Source organism: Electrona antarctica (assembly GCF_951216825.1).
Source record: "Electrona antarctica genome assembly, chromosome: 18".
In the NCBI taxonomy this organism is placed as follows: Eukaryota; Metazoa; Chordata; class Actinopteri; order Myctophiformes; family Myctophidae; genus Electrona; species Electrona antarctica.
In genome coordinates this window covers 16577782-16604612 of record NC_136799.1, presented here as the reverse complement: position 1 = coordinate 16604612, position 26831 = coordinate 16577782, and the positions used below count along the sequence as shown (strand labels likewise).

At 44.0% G+C, this 26831-nt stretch overlaps 1 protein-coding gene across 1 annotated transcript in view; it reads left to right on the top strand.

Annotated features, from left to right (window-relative positions):
- syne2b (spectrin repeat containing, nuclear envelope 2b) overlaps window positions 1-26831 on the top strand; it is a 181926-nt gene that overhangs the window by 113885 nt on the left and 41210 nt on the right. The window contains exons 91-115 of the mRNA XM_079527437.1: window positions 109-267; window positions 1220-1414; window positions 5473-5577; window positions 5999-6118; window positions 6993-7193; window positions 8121-8294; window positions 8416-8538; window positions 11446-11639; window positions 12378-12516; window positions 12813-13079; window positions 13673-13828; window positions 13919-14098; window positions 14291-14446; window positions 14631-14759; window positions 15456-15626; window positions 16098-16231; window positions 16363-16567; window positions 17123-17305; window positions 17446-17565; window positions 18097-18251; window positions 18655-18802; window positions 19161-19255; window positions 19718-19949; window positions 20198-20392; window positions 25041-25166. Of these exons, the coding sequence (XP_079383563.1) occupies window positions 109-267; window positions 1220-1414; window positions 5473-5577; window positions 5999-6118; window positions 6993-7193; window positions 8121-8294; window positions 8416-8538; window positions 11446-11639; window positions 12378-12516; window positions 12813-13079; window positions 13673-13828; window positions 13919-14098; window positions 14291-14446; window positions 14631-14759; window positions 15456-15626; window positions 16098-16231; window positions 16363-16567; window positions 17123-17305; window positions 17446-17565; window positions 18097-18251; window positions 18655-18802; window positions 19161-19255; window positions 19718-19949; window positions 20198-20392; window positions 25041-25166 (4062 nt within the window). The remainder of the gene's footprint in view (window positions 1-108; window positions 268-1219; window positions 1415-5472; window positions 5578-5998; window positions 6119-6992; window positions 7194-8120; window positions 8295-8415; window positions 8539-11445; window positions 11640-12377; window positions 12517-12812; window positions 13080-13672; window positions 13829-13918; window positions 14099-14290; window positions 14447-14630; window positions 14760-15455; window positions 15627-16097; window positions 16232-16362; window positions 16568-17122; window positions 17306-17445; window positions 17566-18096; window positions 18252-18654; window positions 18803-19160; window positions 19256-19717; window positions 19950-20197; window positions 20393-25040; window positions 25167-26831) is intronic.

The window sequence follows — 26831 nt, the reverse complement described above, 5'->3', positions numbered from 1 at the left end:
CGTGAAAATATTTAAGTACAGTACTCAAGTAAATGTACTTAGTTTCTTTCCACCACTGCCCATGAGCAAGGCACTTCACTAACTTGCCCTGGTTTGATCACACCCCAGGCTGTCCCTGAGGAGGGCTCTCTTCAGAAACTGGAGGAGGGTTTGTTTGATGTGTTGTCTGGAGTGTCCCTGTCTCTCTCCGTCCTTGCCAACCTGCTGCAGTCCCCTCCAGGGACAACATGTGAAGAGGACACCCCACTTCGACTGCTACAGCTGCAGGTAAATCACTGTACCAAACAATCTGAACCTTGAACCACTTAAAACTCTCCATCCTCGTAAAATGGACAGAAGTTGTTGTTTCTTCGTAAAAAAAATGTTTTTGGGGGGCTAATTTCCCCCCAAGAATATGGATGCTGTTTCATGTGTTTTTAACTAATACCTTACTATGAGCTCTTATTCAATTGACATTCATTCAATTGACATCGACACAGACAGACAAAACACAACGAAAAAGAAACGCATAACAAACAAACAAAACAAAACACAACAGTGAAACAAAATTGCACAGAAGCCTACAACAGTCCACTGACTAATTCTCGTACCAGTTGCCGTGCGCTCCCCCCCGCCCCCACCTCCCCGTTCTCGACAGGATGACAGCACGAGCTGCGAGCGGAGAGAGAAGAAAATGAATCTGCAGCATGACAGCCAGCTGAGCCAGGCAACGCTGAAGCGGCACAAAAAACGCTAAATAATATATGTAATAATAATAATAATATAGATATAGATCCAGAGCTGTTTGATGTGTTTGTAAAGCATTATACTATTAGAGCCAAAGTCCTGACGCAATCGCTCATCCCCTGGTTCACTGAAGTTTTTCTCTATGGAGAATAACATGGGGTAATCTTAAATCGTCTCAAATAAGAATTGTGGTCCAAAAATAAACAAACCGTCTCAGCGATATTGTTGGGGAGGTGTCTCTGTATCGTTTACGATAGTCAGTCATTTCATATTTGATACAGTCTGTCGCGTGGTCGCGGCCAGAGGAGCAGGGAGGCGGGGGGGGGGGGGGGGGCACGGGGGAGCCTCCAACTGGCAAGGGAATTAGTCACTCGCGCCACTCACTTCCCACGGGTGTGAATTTGTCATATTCATATTATTTATAAACATCTCGATGTCCTTTTGTTGGAAATGATCTTAGGTTTATACTGTACATGCTTACATTTCTGCGCAGAGTGTGTTGTCAGAGCTGTCCTCCTTGGAAAGTGAGGTAGTCTCTCAGGGGTCAAAGGTGAGCGGTGCAGTAGGGTCAGAGCCAGGTCGGCGGTGTGTGGACCTCCTGTCCAGAGTCCTGACTGTGGTGCAGACTGGTCTCACCAGGAGACAGACACGTCTAGAGTCACTGCTGGAACAGACCAGACAACACCAGGTTAGGAGGTTTTATTCATAATATTTTCTGAAATCAACTCTACTTCTAAAATTTCATCCAAACTGGACACACTGTTTAAACTGTTTTACATGGGCTAATACAAGTAATGTGGTCTAAATCGAGTTATAGCCAGGGTTCAGTATATATGAAACAATAAAACCGAGTCTGACTGTAAGCAGGGATAAAATATATGCCCACCAATGCTAAACATCAATTACCAGATGGGGGATAACAAAAGCAGAGAGATGGACCCCCATCCCCTTCGAATTGAACCTTGGTTATAGCTGAATAATATCACTGGTATTTTCTTTTTCAACTGGACATTCTTATTCATAACGAATAATAATTGGTAGCAAAATGGTTGGTAACTGCTTATTAGTAGTGGACCTGGCTAAGATATGTATGCACTTCATTTAGGAGAGAATATCTCAACTGTTCTTGGCTAATATGACTCCCGCGAACAACTTGGGAACTGTGAAAAATGCTCTATCCGGGGCGAAATACCCGGAAATGACCACGCCCTTTTTAAAATGACCACTACTACTACTTCGACTCTATCTTCTAAACCGTTGGAGCTACAGATTTTCTGAGGTGCTCAAAATGTTCAGAATACTCATGTTTGTTGAATCCGTGCCGAAGCCAGCAACCCTCCAGGTCATCATAGTGGCCAAATCAAATATGGCCGCCAGTCCGCCACCTGAAAAAGGTTTTTATCTAGAACTTTTGAACCACATGAGCTATGAATGCAAACTTGGTGTCTAAATCATGTTTTTTGACAATTAGAAACATTTTGGAATGATCATCTTTATGACTGGGTGTGGCTGAACCTCTATTTTGCATATTTCAAAGATGGCGACTATCTGACAATTAGTTTTACTTCCTTTAACTTCCTTTAACGTCCTTTTTGTATGATCAGGACAAAAAAGGTCTTCTCCGTGAGGAATCTAAAGGACTGTGTGTGTGTGTGTGTGTGTGTGTGTGTGTGTGTGTGTGTGTGTGTGTGTGTGTGTGTGTGTGTGTGTGTGTGTGTGCGAGCTCGCACGTGTTTCCAATTTAAACATACCTTTGACTAATGCTCAGCATAAATTATTAAGCTATTATGCTCTTATGCTATTATTCTCTTGTTTCAATAAAATTACATCTGTAGTTTACACATTTATGTTTTAGAGATAGTCAGAAAGACAGGAAGCAGAGCTGGAGGTAGCAGAGACTAAAATGTTGAGGTTCTCTCTGGGAGTAACAAGGATGGATAGGATCATGAATGAGTACATCAGAGGGACAGCACAGATGTTTTGGAGATAAAGCCAGAGAGGCCAGACTGAGATGGTTTGGACACATACAGAGGAGGGATAGTAAGTATATCGGTAGAAGGACGCTGAGGTTGGAACTGCCAGGCAGGAGGCCTAGAGGAAGACCAAAGAGAAGATTTATGGATGTAGTGAAAGAGCCCTTTCAATGAAGCCCTTTGAATTGAATTTAATTGAAATATTGGAGGCAGGGTGACATATACTAGGAATAGTATTTTTTTCCCTTTCTTCCCCCTAAGCATCCGGCTTATAAGAGCGCTCTTATGATGTGCTTCATTATAATCAATAATGGAGAGAAAAGGTAATAAGCTATAAGGTAATAAGCTAATGGATGTAGAAACTAGCTAATGGATGTAGAAGGAGAATTCTTTCTTTGGTGTATATGGACAGCAGCCACTCAAAACTCAGAAATAGCTACAAAAACAGCTGAAGTACCGGTACTTGAAAACTGCATTATTCTGAAAGGAATCTTTGTACCATGAAAAGGTCTGTGTGCGTGCGTGCGTGCGTGGACAGGGTCAAAAAGGAAATGGAATGGAGAAAAGGAATGGATGGAGCGGCCCATTCATTGGGTGGCCTTGGTACCAAAATATACTTTATATTCATGTTCAATACAGTTATGGGTAGGGATGGAGCTCGTTAATTTGTATTGATAACGATCACCTTATCGAGCCGGGTCCTTATCGAGCCCACTATCAAGCATTTGCTATTAATTTGTGGAAAGCTGGGAGATAATACATTCTGAACACCTTATTTTTATTGCCATGACACACACACACGCACGCACGCACGCACGCACGCACGCACGCACGCACGCACGCACGCACGCACGCACGCACGCACGCACACACACACACACACTATGCATATATTTTCTATAATCTTTTTATTTTAACCATCCCTTGCACTACATTTTACTAGGGCCTTGGCTTGAAATACAGTACTTTTCTAACAGACAGAGGGAACTGTTAATATTGTGTACCGTCACTTTAAAAGCGCAATGTATACGTCATCGTACGACAGTGTCACGCACCAAAAATAGCCAATCTACAAGCTCACACTGCGTCTGGTTGCACCGCGTTGTGAGCTTGTAGATCTGCCTTATGATAGACAGCTCCGTCAGTCAGTCAGACAGACAACAAAGCCCAAACGAATCAATGAATGAAGAAGCCGCTTATATCGCTTTTGCTCCGTGGATGGAACATATACATTTAAAAGCTATCGGATGGACGCGTGGATAACAGCATGGTTGTGTGCATAATCCTTATGACCAACGTTAGCTTCCATGCTAGCTGCTTCAGCTTAACATGTCTCACAGAGGACACCGGAGGCTGGCGGTGATTTCACCACAGCACGAAGCTGTCAAGCTGTCTTCGATGCGAAGCAGAAAGCGTGGAAGTCCATGGTCAGACAATGGTCTGCCCCAACCCCATGTGAAATGCACTCCCCAGCTAGTTCATTATTGCATTTAGCTCCCCTCTTGTCTTTTTAAACATGTAACCAAAACTTTTTCAGCCGTTCCACCATACCACCATAACGCAACCACCCGTCGCGTCTCGGCCCCCTTACCAACGTGGCCCAGTCAGTTTAGAGCTTGCCCAGTTTAACTTCGAAGAGAGGGGGCAAAAAAACAGCAAAAGATAGCCTACTTTGGCAGCCCTCGTGCATGGAAATGTCTGTTAGTAGCAAACTACAGAATGTAATCCGCCTTTGTTTTAAATTGTCCCCCATTCGCACGTCGGCAAAAAATGTTCACACCTCGGTCGGATGTGCGCTGCCACCACCCCGTCAATCATTTAATCCACGCTACGCGCCTGCCCCTTATAGCGAGTTGCCCATGACGTCAGCTGCTGCGGCTATAACCGATAAGAGGCTCGACAAGCCAAAAGCTTATTGATACTCGGGTCTCGATAAATGCCGAACCGGGTTTGTAATGGACCCGATTTTCGGGCTCCATCCCTAGTTATGGGGCTTAAAATCAATGCATTTCAAGTTTCGGACATCTTGGATTTTTGGGGTCGCCATCTTGAAATTTTGCGTGGCTACCGGTATTTTTGAAAAGAGTGGGATTTGAAGAGTATATGTACCAAATGTCATGCTTGTATCACCATTTGAACGATTCTTGCTATATTTTGCAATTATCTGCTGCACTATATGCAACAGGTCGTATTTGTACTCAAGTACTGGGGTCGAGTACACCGCTGGTAAAATAGAGGTTCAGCCACACCCAGTCATACAGATAAGCATTCCAAAATGTTTCTAATTGTCAAAAAACATGATTTAGACACCAAGTTTGCATTCATAGCTCATCTGGTTCAAAAGTTGTAGACAAAACCTTTTTCAAGTGGCGGACTGGCGGCCATATTGGATTTGGCCACAATGATGACCTAGAGGGTTGCTGCCTCGGGCACGGATTCAACAAACATTTTGAGCACCTCAGAAAATCTGTAGCTCCAACAGTTTCGAAAATAGAGCCATGTTTGAACTAGCGGTCATTTTTAAAAGGGCGTGGTCATTTTCGGGTATTTCGCCCCGGATAGAGAATTTTTCACAGTTACCAAGTTGTTCGCGGGGGTCATATTAGCCAAGAACAATTAAGATATTCTCTCCTAAATGAAGTGCATAAATATCTTAGCCAGGTCCTAGACTATATGTGACACTTTGAGTAAATTGTATTCCTTCCAGTCTACTTTTGTTAATGATGGATTCACATGTGTCATTAATGAAGCCAGTGTTTGTCAAACCCAACAGAGGAAGGTAAAAGACTTGCATGCAGCTCTCACCTCTAACCAGTTGGCTGTAAACCAAATAACTAATGGAGCTAACAGGACCCAGGATATTAACCTACAGCTCCAGGTAAACTCACATTACCAATCATATAGTATCTGTCAGGTGGAAACCTCATATGTTCAAACCTGTTACTTTTCAGGATTCTAATTCAAAAGTAGCAGATCTACAAGCTCAAAAACATGTCGCTTTGCGGCACATTTCGAGCTTGTATATTTGCTAGTTTTGATACTTTTGTGTGTGGCACTTTAGTATGACCAAGTTCATTCATTTATAAAAAACACAAAAAGTTAAAACATGTACAATGGGTTTTCTGCCCGACAGCAACTATATACACTGTACATCCTATCCCTTTTAACATTTTAAACATTTTGTCTAATATTCACATCCAGAGCATTACATTACAACATTACAATAATAACACTGCAGTTACCTTGCATACCATGAAAACAAATGAAACTAGTCGTGTATGTGTACTATCCCCATGCAGGCTGTGTCTCAGGTCCAGCAGACTCTGCAGCAGCAGGCCTGTCAGGTGAGCTCTCTACTGGAGGAGGCTCACAGGCAGGAGCTGCCTACCTCGCTCATCCACCAGGCCACACATCTACAGGTAGGATACACTCTACAATTTACAATTTGGGCATTTAGCAGACGCTCTTAATCCAGAGCGATTTACAGTAAGCAAGAACAAAAATCATGGTAATACATCATATGCTGTACATAAAAAAGTCATCATGAATCATACGTAAACTAAGAACAGTGGAATATCTATATAATGAAACTATGCATACTATATAGTGCTATCCCAGCCAGCACGCCGACGTGGGTCCCATATGGTTTAGAGGTGGGCTGCCTATGTGGGAGCCAGGTGGGATAACTATATGGGACCCATACGGACATGTCAGCGGGCACCAGATGGTTCTCACCTGGGTTGCCTGTGTGGGCTTTAAGTGGGTTCTACCTGGGTCCTACTGTATGTCTCCATGAAATGCTATCTAAGTTACAAAAGTTGAGCCTTTGCATATGCCTGTAAGGTCGTTGGGGCTAGGGCAAGTGCTATGGCAAGTGCTACGGGCCAAGATGGAGTCTGAAGAGGTGGGTTTTTAGACTATGGCAGAAGATTGGGAGAGAGTATGCAGTTCTGATTGCAATGGGAAGTGCATTTCATAGTTTTGGAGCCAGAAGGGTTTGGGACGTGTGGAGCCAGACTATTGCTACAGTAGTTTAGTTCACACTTAAAGGGCCACTTCACCCCTTTTGCAACCAGATCTTATTTGAATGATGTTTAGGACACAAGAAACACTTTCCTGGTGTATAATAGATTAATGAATGTCAACAAATAGATGAATGCCACAACAAATGGATGCCTGAATGAATGAATGAAAAGTAGATGAAAACTAGATGAATGAACAATTACTTTTAACAGTTGCAGGAGGAAAGGCATCAATCATAGCCCACAGGCTGACTCTGTTCCTTTATCCCAGGGTGAGGTGGATGGTGCTCTTGCTGGTGCGTATGGCACATATGAGCAGTTGAAGACCAGCGCGGAGCTCCAGCGTCACTACGAGAGGCTGGTGTACAGCCTGGATGAGTTGCTCACCGCGGGATCAGAACGGCTGTCACAGCAGCCTGGGACAGAGCTTCACAGCAGGGCGGGCCTACAACTGCAGCTCAGTGCCCACATGGTGTGTGTGTGTGTGTGTGTGTGTGTGTGTGTGTGTGTGTGTGTGTGTGTGTGTGTGTGTGTGTGTGTGTGTGTGTGTGTGTGTGTGTGTGTGTGTGTGTGTGTGTGTGTGTGTGTGTGTGTGTGTGTGTGTGTGTGTGTGTGTGTGTGTGTGTGTGTGTGTGCGCGCGTGCGTGCTGCTTGGTTTGGTCAGTGGTCCTATCTAGGGGTGTAACACTTAACTAATTGAGTTAATCGATTAGAAAATGTATTCAAGAATTGTAGAAAAGAATCAATTAATAATCAATCCCTATTTCAGGCCTGTCATTCTTGTCAAATATATTAAAAACATTGTTAAAATACAAGACAGTGTCCCATCTGACATTTTATTAAAGGAGCATTCAGTGATTTGGGTGATTTGGAAAAAAACCCGGTCCACCCGGTAACAAGATGTGCACATGCACACGCTCTACAGTGGGGGAAGTACAACAGACCAACAGCACGCGCACCAATGCCAGCCACACTCGATCATGATTGGAGGAAGGCACCTCTCATCCTGATTGGATGAAAGCTTTGCCACCCAAAAGCCCAAACCAAAACTAGGGTTTTTTGACCCCAGGGGCAAACTGGGGACAGGGAGGAACTCCTTATATGGTCAGCACACTTTATAGTAGGGAGGATTATCCAAAAAATAAGAACAAATAAGTGATAGTTGAATTAAGTGAAATCACTGAATGTACCTTTAAGACTCATTTGCAGGGCATGTTTATACTAGAAAGCTCCTCTTCTGCAACTAATTGAGAACTTAATCACTTGAAACCAATTTAAACCGCTAGATCAACCTAGTCTTAGGAACCACATCACATTGTATTAAACAGAGAGATTGAATAATCTCTCTGTTTAGTGAGAAACCTTATTTCCAACATTATTTTATTTGTGACATCGTCAGAAGTTCTTCCAGTTCCTGGGCGACCATCTCAGGAACCTGCAGTACCTGACCCAGAGAGTCCCACACAGTGCTCTCCAGAGGTGGGACGAGGTTCTGAAGGAGCTGCAGGATAAGGTGACCAAACTGCAGCAGAAAGGTCTGCAGAGAGGCATCGCAATGCGAGAAACCTTGGAGGTAAATGTGCCCTACACGGTCATTCTAATTCAAATTAGGTAATTAGAATTAGTTTTCACAATTCACATTGTACGGTCAATCATATAATATTGTATGGTGCTTGTGTTGATGTCTGATTCAGACGTGGACACAGTGGGAAGAGGAGAGCGCCTGGCTTGACTCCTTGCTGAGGGACCTGGAGGCTGCATCTCCCAGGCTGCACCTGGTGGAGGACAAGACAGCAGAGAACCTTACCGCCTGCCAGGTTATTTCTCTTAATACATTTCCTGGTTAAATGAACTAAACTAAACTTTTACTAAAATAAAATAGAGACCTTCTTTCTGCATTGCTCTAACTCACTAGAACAGAGGAGAGCTCAGAGAGACACATCAGCAGATTTGGACTTGTCCAGTGTGGCTGCAGCCGTTGTAAATCATTTGTGCATTTGGTAAATCACGCATCTGATGCTTGCCATGTGTAAGGGGCTTAACCAGCAAGAGATGCTCCCTGTTCCTGTCCTCTCATTTGGATCCTATTGACACATCTATTCTCAACTCTGGACTCAATCTCAAAACTTAATTGGCGCAATTAGCTATGAGCCAGAGCATTTTCTTCATAGAGGCACATAATTGTCCTCTGGGTTTGATGTGAGCTTTCCCTCTTTTTTCTCTCTCTTTGTGGGAAATGGTTGCGTTGCTCAGCTACTGGTTTTTGTGATGGTCTACTGCTGGAGATAAGTGGCTTTTTCTTCATTTACAGGAAGGGTTGGGGGGTGTTACGTAAGGTGTGTGTGTGTGTGTGTGTGTGTGTGTGTGTGTGTGTGTGTGTGTGTGTGTGTGTGTGTGTGTGTGTGTGTGTGTGTGTGTGTGTGTGTGTGTGTGTGTGTGTGTGTGTGTGTGTGTGTGTGTGTGTGTGTGTGTGTGTGTGTGTGTGTGTGTGTGTGTTGTGCAATAGATTTGAGGTCAGACAATGAATGTAAAATCAGGCATGCAGTCTGATAAACAATGTCATAGCTGAAATATTAATATTGATCTGCTCTATTGTTGAACAGTAAGGAGGAAAGTGGTTCTTTGTTTGTCTGATTCGTTGTGTTCCGTTATTTGTTTTGATATTTCACTACTCAAGTGACAAAACAAATCACAGAACGCGGTGAATCAGGCTGGAAACCAGGCTAGTTCTTTGTTTGAAAAGGAGGAAAAAGTTGACTGAATATTTGTTGTGACTAGACGGCACTAAAGGTTAATGTATGAACATGACTTACAGACAACAACCCCCCCCCCCTTCTTGTCTGAATGTGCAACAAGACTATGAGTTGTCAGCATGGGTTGGCATTGATGCTTCAGAGACAGCTGATATTATCTACATACCAATTTTGAGGGGCGCTAGCCCCCCATACAGGTTTAATGTTTGTCTTGTCTAGACAAACATTAAAAATGCCATTGACAATGGACAGAGTCTAATGTTTGTTTTGTCACTAACACAAACATAATAAATGCCATTAACAATGAACAGAGTTTAATGTTTGTTTTGATAAGAGTGCCCCTCACTTCACACGAATGTGATTTTTGAGGGGCGGTAGCTCCTCCTATATTGAACTATAGTGTAAATCTTCCTTATATGGCATGCTCTAACTGTGTGCCAAATGTCATACATTTATCATAAAGTGCACGATTCCATCAGAATTCTTCCTGTAGGGCCTCCACTACTCAGGTGGTGCTGGGGTAAAGCAGCCACCTGGCCACCACCGCAGTCTTCTTTGGCAGAGTGTCTGTATCTGGTTTGGCCGAGTGCTTACAAAAACAATTGACCCGTGTTCGGAGGAGGGAAGCTGTGAATGCAGAATCTGTATGAGGCTAGACAAGAATTCAGAGAGAAAAAGTACAAGTAAGCTTACTCGAGTAAAGGAGACAAAACTTACATGACTTGTCAATGCAATGGAAACCCGGTCTGGCTCATTGAACAACAGGGATTCATGTTTTTTTATACATTCCCACTACAACTAGGAAACAGACCTGTTGCATGTCACATGAGGGTCTGTTAATTGATTAGGTCAGATAAAGAGCTAAAGAAACAGTCACTACTGTCTTAGAACAGTACTAGGCATAGCTGAGCAAACAAACAAAGGGAGTAAAATAATCATGTGAGTCCTCACTGAAGAAGATGCACTTCAGTCCTAAGGTTACTTCTCTTTTAGGAAAACTCAGAACACAGTTCATGGAGAAGAGTTACTAAAACACTTAAAAGACACATTATTAAATGTTTAATGAATTTCTCAACAAAGCCAGGCGGGGAGGTCACTGCATGTACTCCTACGGGTTGGGAGCTAGTAGGGTAGGGTACATCATAGATATAAAAAAAATAGATGCCTCATTGGCTGCTGCAGTTCGTTGGAGCCATGTGTGTTGACGGGAGGGCGGAAGAATTTACACTGGCGCCAGAAGAGTGGACGGCACGCTACGTCACGCTGCCACTCAAGTGACTCTACTGGCCAATCACAGCGCATCCTTTCCGCGTCTTATCAGACCCGAACATGGGCTCTGTGACGCACACTCATGCTTCCGCGGGGCTTCGCAAGGAATCTCGGGAATATTTCGCCCTCCCTTGAGCACATACGCTCCAGAGCCGAAAGGGGCGTCTACCTTTATATGTCTTTGGTACTGTGTAACAGCAGCAAACGTGTGGGGAGAACCACATTTGCATAATGACTGTATTGGGAAAGCAAAGGGGTAAAAATAAAAATACTACAGTTGGAGGCCATCGATATTGTCCTTTTCTTTTTGCTGAGGTTTGCGTGATCTGCGCAAAAGGACAGTTAACCCATTTTGGGCGGGAACCCCTTTTGGTGTTTTAAACATTGTTATAATTTAGCTATTGAAAAATAGCAGATCTACAAGCTTATAGGTCTGCTATTTTTGAAAAATCGTGAAAATATTTATTTCAGAAAACTGGAGGATTTAGAAGGATTTTTTTACATTTTGAGGTCAGGCCTAAATGGGTCAAATGATAAGGGACAATATTGGTGGCACCCAACTGTACATTTGCATAATGACTATATTGGGAAAGCAAAGGGGTAAAAATAAAAATACTATCTGTATTACTGTATCTGTGTGCATGTGGGTGTGTGTACTGTATCTGTATAGACTGTTAATGCAGTTGTTTGTTTCTCTGGCAGAAAACGAAGGGAGTCCTGGAGGAGAGCAGGGCACGATTCATACGCACTCTGGAGGCGGGGCTTCAGCTGCAGGGGGCTGGCTGTAGAGGTGTGGGCGGGGTTACACGGAGGCTGGAGGCACATTGGACCGCCCTGCACAGGAGGGCGGAGCATGAACGCACCATCACAGACAGGAACTGGAAGCTAGGTAGCAGGTAAGTGACAAGACATGCACTGTGGAGCCAAATTCCAATACCCCAAATCTCTGCCACTCGCTCACTCACACTCCAGCATGGTGGTATTACGGTGAAATTGGTGACCTGCTGCTGAAATATGTGACAATTGTGTAGACAATCACATAATGTCAGTGTCCGAATGTAAATTGTTGCAGTTTATTAGCAGAGTTCAACCTATAGCGGCCTTTAAGCCACATATTTAAAGACTTGTAAGGTGTGTGAAGTCTACAAAATGCAGGTCACATATTTCAGCAGGTCACCAATTTCACCATAACATCGCCGTGCTGGAGTGATCGAGTGTGACTGAGCTAGTGGCTGAGATTTGGGGTATTGGAATTTGGCCTGGCAATCCTTGCCATCAAGCCGTGCCATTCAGCTAGATGGCAAGGCTCCATCTATTAAATAGATGGAGCCTTGCCATCTAGCTGAATGGCATATAACACTAGATTGATTTCCCATATGGGAAACTAATTTATATGTATACTGCCTTCTTGGCCAAGGCTCACTTGAAAACAAAAAATGAAAATCGCAATGTGGGTTTACCTTGGTTAAATAAAATATACAAAACAAAGGCTTGCTGGGGTGATGCCTTGGTTAGGGACAGGAAGGAATAATTTAATTTCTTTAAATTCTATAGACCAACTGTAGTTGTTTTATGTGCTGGGAAATAATATTACTTTAACTAACTGAAGATGTATTACTTCTGCCCACAAACAGGTTAACCTGCGATTCTGCAGCTCTGAATGAGTGGATGGGCAGGGCCAGGGAGATGACTGGCAGTTGGAGCCAGCTAACTGTCCTACCCAATCAGGAGACAGATTTGAACCATAGCCGTGACCATTACCATCAGTTTGTGGTATGTTTGTACTGTAGACTGTAGAGCATGGACTCTGAACTCTGGTCCTCATTGACCCCCAGTACTGCTGGTTTCTGTCTTACCAGGACCACTAGCACTGCTGGTTTCTACCCTACCAGAACCTGAAGTATACCTAATTTCAATGTTTATTTTTAGCATAATTCATCATATTTACAGTATAGTGTAAATATGATAAATTATATTGTATAAAGTTATGTATAGGTCACGGTAATGAAAAAGTGAATGTCCTGCCCTGAACATAATTGATGAAAAACAATCGACTGTTATTGTTCCAGGAGTTCACCAAAGATTTGGATGCCAAGTCCGGACTGAAGGCATCGGTGCTCAGCACGGGGACACAGCTGCTGCATCTGAGAGAGACAGACAGACTCTCAGACAGATACTCATACAGAGAAACCGGAGACGAACGGAGCCCTTCATCTAAGAACTGTACTGAATCTGATCCTGATTCCTGCCCCATCCAGTCCCAGCTCACACAGATAGACATGGACTGGGCTAACCTTCTGGCAGATGTACCTCTGCTCCAGCAAGCCCTGCATAAGGTTGATTGATTATTTATGATAGTTATTCGAGACTGTTCTAAATGCTTCATTGAATTGTTCAGCTATTTTAATGATGTACCGTATATGTCACTCTCCTCACCTTTATCTACACTGACTGTACATAACAAAACTGTACATAACAAAATGTACATAATATACTATAATGCACTCTAGATGCTATATTTTGTCCACCAGAGATTGCCAAAATGCGGCACAGTTATGCACATCTTTAGATTGACGTCTGTGTTGCTTTTTTTCCTTTCCTTGGTGGTGTCGTATCGTATACGGTACTTTGAATACTGTAAAAGCACAATGTAGATCAGAGGGATGACAGTTGAGTTAAATATAGTTAAGCTACATATCCTGCTGGCCGACTGTATGTCAGAGCCACACTACAGTCCTTCTGACACCTATTAGTGTTGAACATCAGCTGTAGCACTCTCCCCTGTTATTGGTGTGAACCCAATTTCTCTGCCTTCTCTGTCCACCCTTTACGCTGTCTCCTTTATCATCACCCTCTCCTCTCTCTCCTCTCCAATTCCCTGCTTTTTCCTTACTGGCCTCCTTCCATCGATCTCCTCTCCTCTCCACAGAGGTATATAGAGACTCTGTCCCAGGAGGAAGCCCTGGCAGAGTTGCAGTCCTGGCTGTCCGTTGTTGAGTCCAGGGTGGAGGAACAGCATCAGAGGTTGAACCACCCATCCTCCAACAGCAGCACAGACCTCTCCCAGATTCTGACCTGCTACAAGGTGATCTCTCTCTCTCTCTCTCTCTCTCTCTCTCTCTCTCTCTCTCTCTCTCCCCTTCCTTCACTCAAAATGTGCCTCTCCCTCCCTCAGGAGTGTCACATAGAGTTGTCTGCCCACCAGTCCACACTGGACTACGTAAATCAACCAGTGCTACATACATGCACTACTCCAGATAGCCAAAGGGGTCGCTGTGAACACACACACTTTTCAGAGGAGCTGGGTGAAATCAACCACCGCTGGCTCAGCTTGCGGGGAACCCTCAACTCTCAGGTCTGAAAACATCACAGTCTGCTCTGTTTTCTCTTGGCTCAACCTGTCTGCCTTGCAGCAGCACAAATGCATATATTTGCACAACTATTCCCTAATGCTACAGGAGTTAAGAATCAATATATTGTGAAAACATTTAAATTAAGAGCCTCAGAAAGCTTGCTTTTAAATGAATGTACTAAATGTCCTGTCCAGATCCAGGAAGTGGAGCAGGAGATGAGAGGAAGGGCAGACAGAGAGGGCAGACTGCAGCAGCTGACCGGCTGGATCTCGTCTCACAGAGCCTGGCTGACCTCTGCCCTCACACCCAGCAGCCAATCAGAAGTGGCAGTACACATTGGAACCTGTGAGGTGTGGTGTTGAATCAGAATTATAGAAATAATCGTTTTGCTATTGATTCCCATGTTTGCGTGCATGTTTCAATCAAAGTTCCAATCAGTTATACAAACTCTTGTTTTTGCCTTGGACTGTATTGAAATAGAAAAATATCCAGACTGTGGTTATGGGAAAAACACTGTTCATGTGTGTTTATCAGGACCATGACATGATGATCAGACAGAAGTTGACTGTTCTTCAGGAGTTAAGAGAGAAACACAGCAGAGATGGTGGTTTTGTCTGTCAGATAGACGGAGCCATCTGGGCCTGTACAGCTCTCATGAAGCAGGTGAGTTCTCTGGACCCCAGTGTTGAACCGGGAGCTGTTTCCGTATGGAAGGAGGTTGAGTCCCACTAGTGGCTTCTCTCCTCCACCTCCCCTACTCAGTGTCATCCTATATGCTTTCTTATTGTCCATCTTAACAAGGGGAGGATGTAAGCAATGGTGTCTGGACAATCAGAGCCCCATTGACTTCCATTTCCATGCATTCTAATACCATGGTATACCGCGTTCTTTGAAATATAATTCTTAAATGCATTTAAGAATTATATTTCAAAGTGGTATTAGAACGTGTGACTACCAATGGGGTTCTACGTTAGCCTAGCGGTGGTGTGCACGACGAATTTGGAGTTGATCCAGAGGTTTGTGAGGCTGAACCATACAAATCTACTCTAATTTAAGTGGTCAGAATTTGGTCAGAATTTATTGTGAGGATACAGTATAGCCCCTTGAGATGCAGCATCTCATTTTAGAGGGGGTCCTTGTGTGGATCTCGGGATCCACATGGGAGCGGCGTGGTTCCAACGTGGTTACAATGTGGACTGACCCTCTTATAGACGGCTTGCCTCCTGCAGAACCCACGCTGTAAGAGTAGGGAAGGTCCTTAATTTTGTTCATCTTGGAACTAGTGCGACTCTTTATATAAAAGTCACCAAGCTTGTACTGCCGTTTGTCTCGCTAACTTTTCTGTCTATCAATGTCCAGAACTCAACCGTGCTGCAGAGGTTAGCTCGTGTCCAGGAGCTGTGGAACTGTCTGGGCAACGGACTGAAACAGGCAGAGCTGAAAACGCTGAGGACGTCCCATATTCTAGGTTACCACGGCAACCCTCAGCTCTGTCTCCAGGCACAGAGAGATGTCATTGAAATACTACAGGTTGGGTTCCAGGCACAACTTATGACGTGTACTAAACCTTGCACAGACCTTATTTTTTTTTTTTTTTAAGACACATAGTTGTATGAATTACTCACTGCTGATGATGCCCATACTGTACATTATGGACATGATGTCGCACCTGTGTTCAGAGATCTAACCACTTGCAGTAAATATCCCATTATTTGAACCTTTCCTACAATTATTTTGTTTTTGTTTCAAACATGTTTAAAAATATTCTTTCATTTTCCAAATTGAAAAATACAAATAAAATTCAAAATTTGTAGATTTCTTTTGCAATGCGACATATGTGAGCTTGTCGCTTTTGGGGGGTCGCGGGACACATCAAATCTCTGTTTTGAGTCTCAAACTGAAAAGGTTTGGGAACTCCTTTTTTAAGCACAGATGTTAGATCTTGGAACTATTTTGTTCCAGTAGGGGAATAACTGCTGTATTTGTTCTTATCGTAAACAGCTGCTCCGTACAGAGACAGAGGGGACAGACACAGAGTGGGATGGATTGACTGAAACTCTGTCCTCTCTGAGAGACATGATCAGTCCGTCTGTTACTACACTCATCTCTGAGCACAGAGACCGAGGGAGAGCACGGTAACTGCACGCACGCACGCACGCACGCACGCACGCACGCACGCACGCACGCACACACCCCTTTGTCCCAACAACATTACCTGACATTGCGTGTACTACAGTACAATTCACCCTTGACCCTTCGCCTCCAGGTGGGCTCAGGTGAGTGCTGACCTGGATGGTCACCTGCAGAGAGGCCAGAGGTTGTTGCAGGTGTGGGGAGCGTACGCCCATCTTGCCGGCTCCTTCTCCCAGCGTCTCCACAGCCTGCAGGAGGAGGCCCAAGCTCTGCTGGACGGAGCCCCGGGACTGGACAACACGGCGGAGAGGCTGACTGCCAAGATACAGGCTGCTCATGTGAGTACTTTGTGTACTTCTGCCGTTGTAAATTTGTAATACATTATACTACTTTATATTGTATTGTAATCACAATTATAATCCATTATAGTGTATTATCATCATTGTAATACATCATAATACTTTATATTGTATTAGAATTATCACAGTTGAAATATATTATAATCATTTATATTGTATTATAATCACCATTAGTGGAGTACTCCACTACACCTATGACTTTACATTGCATAGCGAGCTTAAATTCTCTCCAGGAGGGGAGAGGATGGGGGTACTGCGAGGGGGTACTTCTTTTTGTGGAAACGGTAGATATTTTGATGCGGTGTGTTGTGGTGTGGTGTATAGTGCCGTGTGGTGTGGTGCTAAAGCTCCAGTCGAAATCGGGCTTTAGCTGACCAGATCTAAATATCAGCTCTACAAGCACATCACACTTGGGACATACAGACCAGGACACAGACTGACCCAGGCTCAGACTGACACTCCGCTGGACATGTACTGTAAGTAAGCAGTTCAGTGTTTAGTGTTGGTAATCTCTGCTACATGTCATACATGCAGTCTCTCCAGGAAAGGACTGACATTTTGCAGACTGACCTGGAGGGGGTGCTACAGGCTTCCAAGGTCCTGGTTGACCACCTGGAGCCCTCAGCCGCTGCCCTGGTCCAGTCAGAGAGCCGTCTGATGTCTGGTGGCATCCTGCAGCTTGGCCACACCCTTCAGGAGACGCTGGATCACATGCAGGTAGAGCTTAGTGAATGACTCTTCATCTGAGCAAAACTAACAGTAGACTTTTAACTTGTCAGAAAATTGGATTATATGTGTGTGTGTGTGTGCGTGTGTGTGCGTGTGCGTGTGCGCGTGCGTGTGTGCGTGTCATGTAGGACGATTTAGGGCAAGTGCAGCAGTTTGACAACATGCTGGAGTCTCTAGAGAGACACCTGGGAGATTGGCAGGACAGACTGAAGCATGTGTCAGGGACAGCGCACAGGGACGTAACCCAGGTAAGACTCACTTCATTTGTGATTTGTTTTTGGGGGGTATGGTTTATTTAGACAGTGAACAGATAGAAAGGAAAGGCAGGAGGGGGGAACTTGACATGCAGATTTCGGTTGGATTGGAACCAGGGTCAGCTACAAGAATGTCTATAGCCTTATTTATGTGGTATTTACTCTTAATCTGATCCATATTTAACTTTCAGTTGAAGTGGGACTGCTGGGTTTGTCAATGTATTGGTACCTGGAAAAATAATAGGCCTATTGAAAAAGTTGGAGACAAGAATATATAGAACATTTTAATTATAGAACAGGAAAAAATGTACTGTAATCAGAAATGAAGAAGAACAAAAGACATCCAGTGTGTGTGTGTGTGTGTGTGTGTGTGTGTGTGTGTGTGTGTGTGTGTGTGTGTGTGTGTGTGTGTGTGTGTGTGTGTGTGTGTGTGTGTGTGTGTGTGTGTGTGTGTGTGTGTGTGTGTGTGTGTGTGTGTGTGTGTGTGTGTGTGTGTGTGTGTGTCTCCGCCATATGTCTCATTAGTCTGAGCTGGTGCAGTTCTGCGGTCTGACGGCTGACCTGGATGTTGTGAATGAACTGAGCCACAGTGTGACGTTGGGAGACCAAGCAGCTCAGCGCCTGCAGAGCCTCAACCACCGCTGGGCTCACACCTCCAACACCTCCATGGACACATGCAGGTCCGTCTGGATGAATGAATGATGGTCAGTCTGTGAATGAATGAATGAATGAATGATGGTCAGTCTGTGAGTGAATGAATGAATGAATGAATGAATGATGGTCAGTCTGTGAATGAATGATGGTCAGTCTGTGAATGAATGAATGAATGAATGATGGTCAGTCAATTGACTAATTTCTTAACAGCGATTAATGATTAACTATTAACATACCTAGTCTGAGTGAATGAATGAATGATCGTCATTCTGTGAGTGGACAAATGAATGAATGAATGAATGAATGAATGAATGCTGTTGTCAACATTTTAATGAAGGTTAATCAGCTCTACAAGCTGTGTTGAGGCGTCTATGTGAGGCGGAGAGCAGTGAGTGAACCTGTTCCACGCCGTTATGTCTGTCTCTTTAGTGAGCTGCAGATGGAGGCGTTGATGAGACAGAAGTTCCAGGAGAAGTGTGAGGGCTGGATGTCTTTCCTCCAGAGGATGGAGGACAGCCTGGCCGTGGACCTGGCTGGGACTTACACTGGCCTCAGAGAGCAGCTCCGCACGCACCAGGTAGGTGCACACATACATACTCTGCACACACACACACACACACACACACACACACACACACACACACACACCTGCCATCTATATACACTCACTGCAAAATCAACAGCGTTAACTCATAGAGACCTGAGGCCAATTCTACAGATGCCTTCTAAATCACTAGTTTTTCTTTTCTTTTTTTGAGCGGTGCACACCGTCTCCAATGAATAGCTTTGTGTGTCCCTTTGTCTGTATGTGAGTTTGGAGTAGGACCTTTGACCCGAATACCTGGTTGTGCATTCTAGCGTACATAAACTGTATGAATACCTGGTTGTGCATCATAGCATACATAAACGGTATTTCCTCTTCTCTTGTGCGTCAGAGGTTCCAGGCGGAGCTGTCCATTGGTCATCAGATCCTTCACTCTGTCATCACTGAAGCTCTTCATCTGCTGCACAGAGGAGAAGTAGAGGACAGGTAACAGCTGTCTGTCTGTGATGTGGCTCTATGAACGTTCAACACTCACAAAATTCCCAAACTTTTCAAGTCGTGACCCAAAAGAAAGATTAGACGTTTGGCCAGAGAGAAAACTAGTGAAAATAGCCGATTTACAAGTGCACAACGAGCTTGTAGATTGTGTATTTTCATTAGTTCTTTAACATTTGTTTTCTAATTTATGGATTTCCTTATATTTTTCTTTTCTTTATTCATGACATTTCTTAAAAGAAATCATTGAATTATTTTTTTTATAATTTTTTTATAATTCATGAAAATGTTTGCTGTTTTTTTAATATATAACAAAACACGAATGGGTTCCGACCCAGTGTTTGGGAATCAGTGCTCTAGTAAATGTACTTTGTTACTGTCCACCACTGAATGAAATCGGTCTTTTTTAAATGGATGTTCATTCTGAATCTTTCCGTGTGTTGATGCATCCAGGAGCGACTTCATCCTGAAGCTGTCCCAGCTGAGGGAACACTGGCAGGGCGCGGTGCAGAGGGCGGCTCAGCGGCGCTCCCTGGTAGAGGGTTTGGTGAAGCACTGGCACCAGTATAGCCGCAGCCTCAGGAAGCTGCAGAGGTTCCTGTCCCGCACCCAGAACCTCCTGCCCCCTGCCGGCCTGGCCCGCTCCAGCCTGCCGCAGCTACGACGAACCCTGCAGGAGCTCCAGGTCGCTATTCCCACTCACTATTATACATTATTAACATGTAATCTCTCAAGACAGATTCCGAGCTACGCTGCTGAATCTGTCGGCAGGGGCATTCAGAACGTGTATACATGGGAATGAAAACATAGATATATTTTTGTCTCTGGAAATATGGTTTCACAAATACAAGTGATGATTTACGCTCAAAATAGGCCAAATGACACATTCAAGTCCAAAATCAAGAAGAACCTTCCCTTCTGTTCCTCCTCCAGCACACAGAGTTGCTGTTCCAGCGGTACCAGTGCAGTTACATCCATACTCTGGAGGTGGGCAGGCAGCTCTTCTCCATGGGGGACGAGGACACCCAGGTCCAACTGCAGGCGGAGCTGGGAAACCTGCAGGAGGAGTGGGACAACCTGCACAACCTGCTGGCCAAGAGGACAGAGCTCACCGAGTCCATAGTTAAGGTACTGCATAGTGTACTGTACTGTACTGTACAGTACTGGTGGGGAAAGATATATATATTTCCTCCCGACAGCGACAATATGAAGATAGGCGATTTCTGCCTGACAGCAACGATATGCTGATTATTTAGATCAGGTGTTCCCAAACAGTGGGGCGTGCACCCCCTGTGGTACACGAGTGCCCTGTAGGGGGCGCGTGACATGAAAAGGCTAATGGTGGTGCTATGGTGTTATTTTTAATATATGAACATATATGCCAATATATGGCAAGAATATGCAGAATATATGCCATACAGTATATGTGCATATATGTGGATATGAAATATAATAGATGTCTCGTAGCTTATGTCCACATAATGTATATATATATCTACTGTAGACAGCCCAAAAAGTTTGGGAACCGCTGATTTAGATAACTAGTTATAAATTAGTATCAGTTCCCAGTCCCGCCGGACTGCCGAGAGGGACTTTCCATGTACAGAAGGATTGTATTTTGTCCGTCCGTCCATCAGGGATCTTCTCTGGAGTTTACCTCCTATAAGGCCTTGTAGCACATATGTGTTTTCTTAGCACTCATTCACTCACTCTACTCACTAACCTTGACCACTATATGTTGTTGTTAGACAATGTTCGTGACATTATGTCAGCCTTGTACTTTGTAAGTTGATAAGAACATCTGCTAAATTTCCTAGATAATTACACTCTTTTTAAAGCTGATAGTGAATGTACTAATTCAATTATTTCATTAGTTCTGCTGACAAGAAGGTTTCAACAATGGTTGGCTTAATGTCAGGATTTGTGTTGGCAGAGAGGGCTGTCCTCGCTGATTATGTTGTCAAGATATCCCATCAATCTTTCTACAGTTATTTGGATAAGTGTTTTATTTTGGAATGATACAGTATATAAATCAAGACCAGTGCCAGACAGTGAGGGGTCTCATGGGTCTCATCGTTTAATTCACTGGTTCTCAATGTGGGGTCCCGGGAAAAAATATGAACACTGTAACCGCTAACACAGATTTGGTGATCTACAGCGTGTTGTGAGATTGTACCGCAGCCAAGTACTCAATTTGGCGGTCCTTGACATGAAAATGTTTGAGAAACACTGACTAGGCAGATCAAAGAACCCTGTGATGTTTCAGCTTAATACTGACTGACAGCAGTGCAACCAGATACAAAAGAATGAGTCCAGTCTGGGTGTTGGCCTGTGCACTGATATCCATGACACGTTAATGGACAGGCCTGCCCTTGATGTCTGTAGAGTGACATCACAATCTGCTGATCGATAACCAGGAAGCTCCCATTTCACAGGCAATACCCGATCAATGAAATCTGAGATGTACTGTCTTGATGTCTTAATGCTTACTGTTTTGTGTAAAGCATTTGTTTTGTGTTGAAATGTGCTATGGATATTAACTTGCCTTGAGAGACAAGATATCAATATTATTAGACCTTATACCTATTTAAGTACTGACTTTAAAACCCATTCAGGGCAGGACGGGAACCCCTTGGTGTTTTACCCTTCAGGACGGGAACCCCTTTTAGGTTTATTGTTGCTATGTACTGTATATAGGAATACTTTTTGAGTTTTTTTGAATAAATATTTGTCATTTTTCAGAAAACGTATTATTAGAAGGTGATTTTAGAATCGGCCTTAGTCCTAAATGGGTTAATACGTTTTGAGGGCCAGAAAGTGTTAATTCAACATATAAATTAGGCTAAATGCACAACATTGTCAAAATGTGAGTGTTTACACACCAGAGCTGTTCAGGAACTTATTTGAGATAGGTCTTTGAGGTGTCCTCAGGGACACATGGAGAGGAGGATACAGTGAGGTGTCCTCAGGGACACATGGAGAGGAGGATACAGTGAGGTGTCGTCAGGGACACATGGAGAGGAGTGTACAGTGAGGTGTCCTCAGGGACACATGGAGAGGAGGATACAGTGAGGTGTCCTCAGGGACACATGGAGAGGAGGATACAGTGAGGTGTCCTCAGGGACACATGGAGAGGAGGATACAGTGAGGTGTCCTCAGGGACACATGGAGAGGAGGATACAGTGAGGTGTCCTCAGGGACACATGGAGAGGAGGATACAATGAGGTGTCCTCAGGGACACATGGAGAGGAGGATACAGTGAGGTGTCCTCAGGGACACATGGAGAGGAGGATACAGTGAGGTGTCCTCAGGGACACATGGAGAGGAGGATACAGTGAGGTGTCCTCAGGGACACATGGAGAGGAGGATACAGTGTGGTGTCCTCAGGGACACATGGAGAGGAGGATACAGTGAGGTGTCCTCAGGGACACATGGAGAGGAGGATACAGTGAGGTGTCCTCAGGGACACATGGAGAGGAGGATACAGTGAGGTGTCCTCAGGGACACATGGAGAGGAGGATACAGTGAGCTGTCCTCAGGGACACATGGAGAGGAGGATACAGTGAGGTGTCCTCAGGGACACATGGAGAGGAGGATACAGTGAGGTGTCCTCAGGGACACATGGAGAGGAGGAGGATACAGTAGGACAGAGAGGCAGAGAGAGAAAGAAGAGCACACAGAAAAACAAAGATAAGAAATAATTAGAGCGAGGCTGAAACAAGAAAGAGTGAAATAATGAGAGCACTTCACAAAGTGAACGAGGGTGAGAGAGAGAGAAGAATGGAAGACTTAGAAACTTTGAAAGAGGCAAATAATGACACAGAGAGATCGGGGTGAGAAAACGGAGATGGATTGTAAATGTGGGTCCTGAATGGAGCCTACTGGGGTTTCTCTAAATGCTCTATTTGAAACGTTTTGAAACCACATACTGGCCTGATCTCCCTGCTTCTCCTCCTTTTGTACCTGGGCTGTTTTCTTTGAGAGTATACATTTGGAAGCATGGACCATGGACCCTTAAGGTTCCAGTTGTATACTGACAGATTTACGAATGGATAAATGAACACTGAGGATTTCACCGCGTACCCTCTTTCACACTCTCCACGATCTATTGCGCCTACTCTGCCTGTACTACCCATGCTGTGCTGTGAGTCTGAAAGTTTGTGCTGTTTCATAGAGTGAATTAGGGGTTCCATTTCAGTCTCTGTGGTTGAATGGCTCCACTGAACAACAGCCCAATTCTCCCATTATCCCATACTGCTAAGTGGTTCTGGGTGGTGTCCTATGGTGTGGACATACAGTGACATACAGCCAATTGTTACAGCCATCCAGTAGAATACACACTAGACACTAGCAGTGGGCATGATCATCTTTATGTGCAGATTGTTCTTTACATTTTATGAAAAGGGTTAGGATTAGATTTTTAGTATGGGCAGATCGTGAACTTGGTCGTAAAATAATGTGTCATTGAAATATACTGAAAATAGTTGAAGATACTTGCTTGAATGTTAAACCTCAAATCCTGTAGTTTACTGTCAAAGATTTGTCTTATCTCACACCTCACTGGCACTGCACTGGTTTAAGGACAAATTATGAGTATTTTGTCATCCTAACTATGTGGACCCTATTGGTTACATTTGTATACTCTCTGAGTTACAAATGCTTTACTGTGTTGAACTGCTTGATGCAGAAAGAGATGATGAAGCAATCCTGTGTTCAGGCCTGCTGTTGAAACCATCTGTGTACATCTGCATGCTTTGCCACTGATGAAACAGAATATATCTGCGGGTTGCAAAACAATGAGAGGCTCTGTAGTGACTTGTCAAGATGTGATATACGGTCAAAGGAACGTGTGTACTGTAAATGACCTAATATCATAAATTATACTAATGCCAACTAATACCAAATCCAACTTAAGCTGAGCAAGCCAGGGACATTGACAGTAAACACTCACGCGCGCACGCGCACACACACACACACACACACACACACACACACACACACACACACACACACACACACACACACACACACACACACACACACACACACACACACACACACACACACACACATAGTGCTTTTGTCCATCCATCCATCCATCTTCAACCGCTTATCCGTAGTCGGGTCGCGGGGGCAACAGCTCCACCAGAGTGTTCCAGACTTCCCTCTCCAGAGCAACATTAGTGACTTCCTCCTGGGGGATCCCGAGACATTCCAAGGCCAGTGAGTCGATGTGTTTCCTCCAACTGTGCCTTGGTCTGCCCCGGGGTCTCCTCCCAGTGGGACGTGCCTCAAGGACCTCCCTAGTGAGACGCCCGAGAGGCATCCTAACCAGATGCCCGAACCACCTAAGCTGGCTCCTTTCCAGGCTTCTTTCCAGTGCTTTTGTATTTTTGTATTCTTTAATTTTTTCACAAGATATCAAATCTAGAAGTGATACTGAGGCTATTTGTTTGTTCTCATCATGTTTGGTGACTTTTGAAACATGTCGTCTTTGTTGCAATTAGCCATATGTGCCATATGTGTAATACTATGTCAGCCTTGTGATTCAACGACCTGGATCCACACCTGGCTACTGCATTATGTGAGACTTGTTTTGCACCTGCAGGTCACCAACAACCATCTGTCACTGATTAGCTGTGGTTTTCCGTGCCTCTGAATGGATAGCCAGGCTAATCCAATCAGCTTAAATTAACAGTATACTGTATACTGTATTTCTGAAAGTAAAAGACAACCGGAGTGTGATTTTGTGGTTTTCATTTCCGTTCTTTTTCAGACCTGGGAGCACTGTGAGGCCAGACTAGGCGATGGCGTGCTGCATGTGAAAGATGTAAAGACCAGGCTCAATCTGTCGATGCCTGATTATGTTGATGAGCTGCAAAAAGCTGAGCATTTCAACAAGGTAGGCTAATACATTCTGTTTGTGCTGCCTTTCACAACAGGATCACCTACAGCATGAAAGCATGAAAAAAAAACATGTATATTTGTGTAGTATAAGATAGGGGTGTAGCGATACATTTTAACAGCGATACGATAATCATCACGACATCGTTGACGATACGATATGTGATTCTCTGACATGTACTTAGTATCGATACAATCGATTATTTGCATTGCAAAACAATACGATACAAAGTCAAACAATACAATATGCTGCTATTTACATATCTATATTATACTTTGATTGTTGAAATTAACATATTTTTTTCCCGATACAGTTACTGTATCATTAGTATAAGAGACCAAACATGAACATATGAACACTAACACTAACAAAAACAAATGCCCCCAAAAGTGGGACTGACACGTGTAGAGCAGGGACATGCACAGGGACACTACAAAGGACATAGGAGAAACCCACAGTACATTACATTGACTGATGTCAGTTTGAACAGGTGGGTTTTGAGGTGGGATTGGAATGTTGTTAGGCGTCTGACTGTCGGATGTGTGTGGGAAGGGACTGGGCTATAGGGGTTCCAGAGCCTGGGTGCAGTGCAGATGAAAGCCCTGCTGGGACCTGCTGCCCCAGGGACATACAGTAGGGTCACCGCCACGACCCATTGTGGCCCGTGGACCCGTTGTTATGGGTAGTGTAAATATCCTGTTTTTGTTTAGTTCATTTTTACGCTTCCTACACTATATATATATATATATATATAGAGAGAGAGAGAGAGAGAGAATATATATATATATATATATAGAGAGAGAGAGAGAGGGAGAGAGAGAGAGAGAGAGAGAGAGATAGATGTGATAAGTGGGGCTATGTTCTGGGGGGCTTTGAAGGTGGTTTTGGAGCCAATGAGTATAGGGCCTCAGTTTTGCTGCCACTGGACTTCAAAAGGTTCCTGCTCACCCGTCCCATGATGTCCTGAAGGCATTTGAAAGAGGGAGGTAAAAAGCGAGGGCAGTGATTAGGTTCCCAACCCTTTCTGGACCAGGGCCTAACTGAAACTCTCTGTGATCGCAGCCCACCCATGTGAACTAACTGAAACTCTCTGTGATCGCAGCCCACCCATGTGGCCACTTTGCATTTTCAGAGCTTGTTTATTTGAATGATCAATCGATTGTGTTCCAGCTTGAATCTAGTAGTATACTGTACTTTAAGTTCCTATTTATTGGTATCACAGTGAAGATATATTTCAAATTTCAAATATTAATGTTAATATTATCATTACAATCGTACTGGTTTGCCAATTACTTGGGGAGCACTTACAATATCCTCATGGCCCACAGGTTTGGAATCAGCCAAAGTGTCAGGCTCTGTTGTTCTCACAGCATGGTTCAGAGCTTCAAAGCTGGGCTTGTATAGACTAATATCAATATATTTAAATGTCCTTTGGTGATGGGAAATTCCTCGTCAGGGAGCACTTACAATATCCTCATGGCCCACAGGTTTGGAATCAGTGGTTTTAGAGTAGGGAGGTAGAATTGTGTGTCATCAGTGTGTCATTGGAAGGAGGATGGTACCCAGGAGAGGTGGTGAATAGGAGTGTGCCCAATATACTGACCCCTGGGGGACACCCAGGCTGTAAAACATCAGAAGGTACACAACTACTCAAGTCAGGAT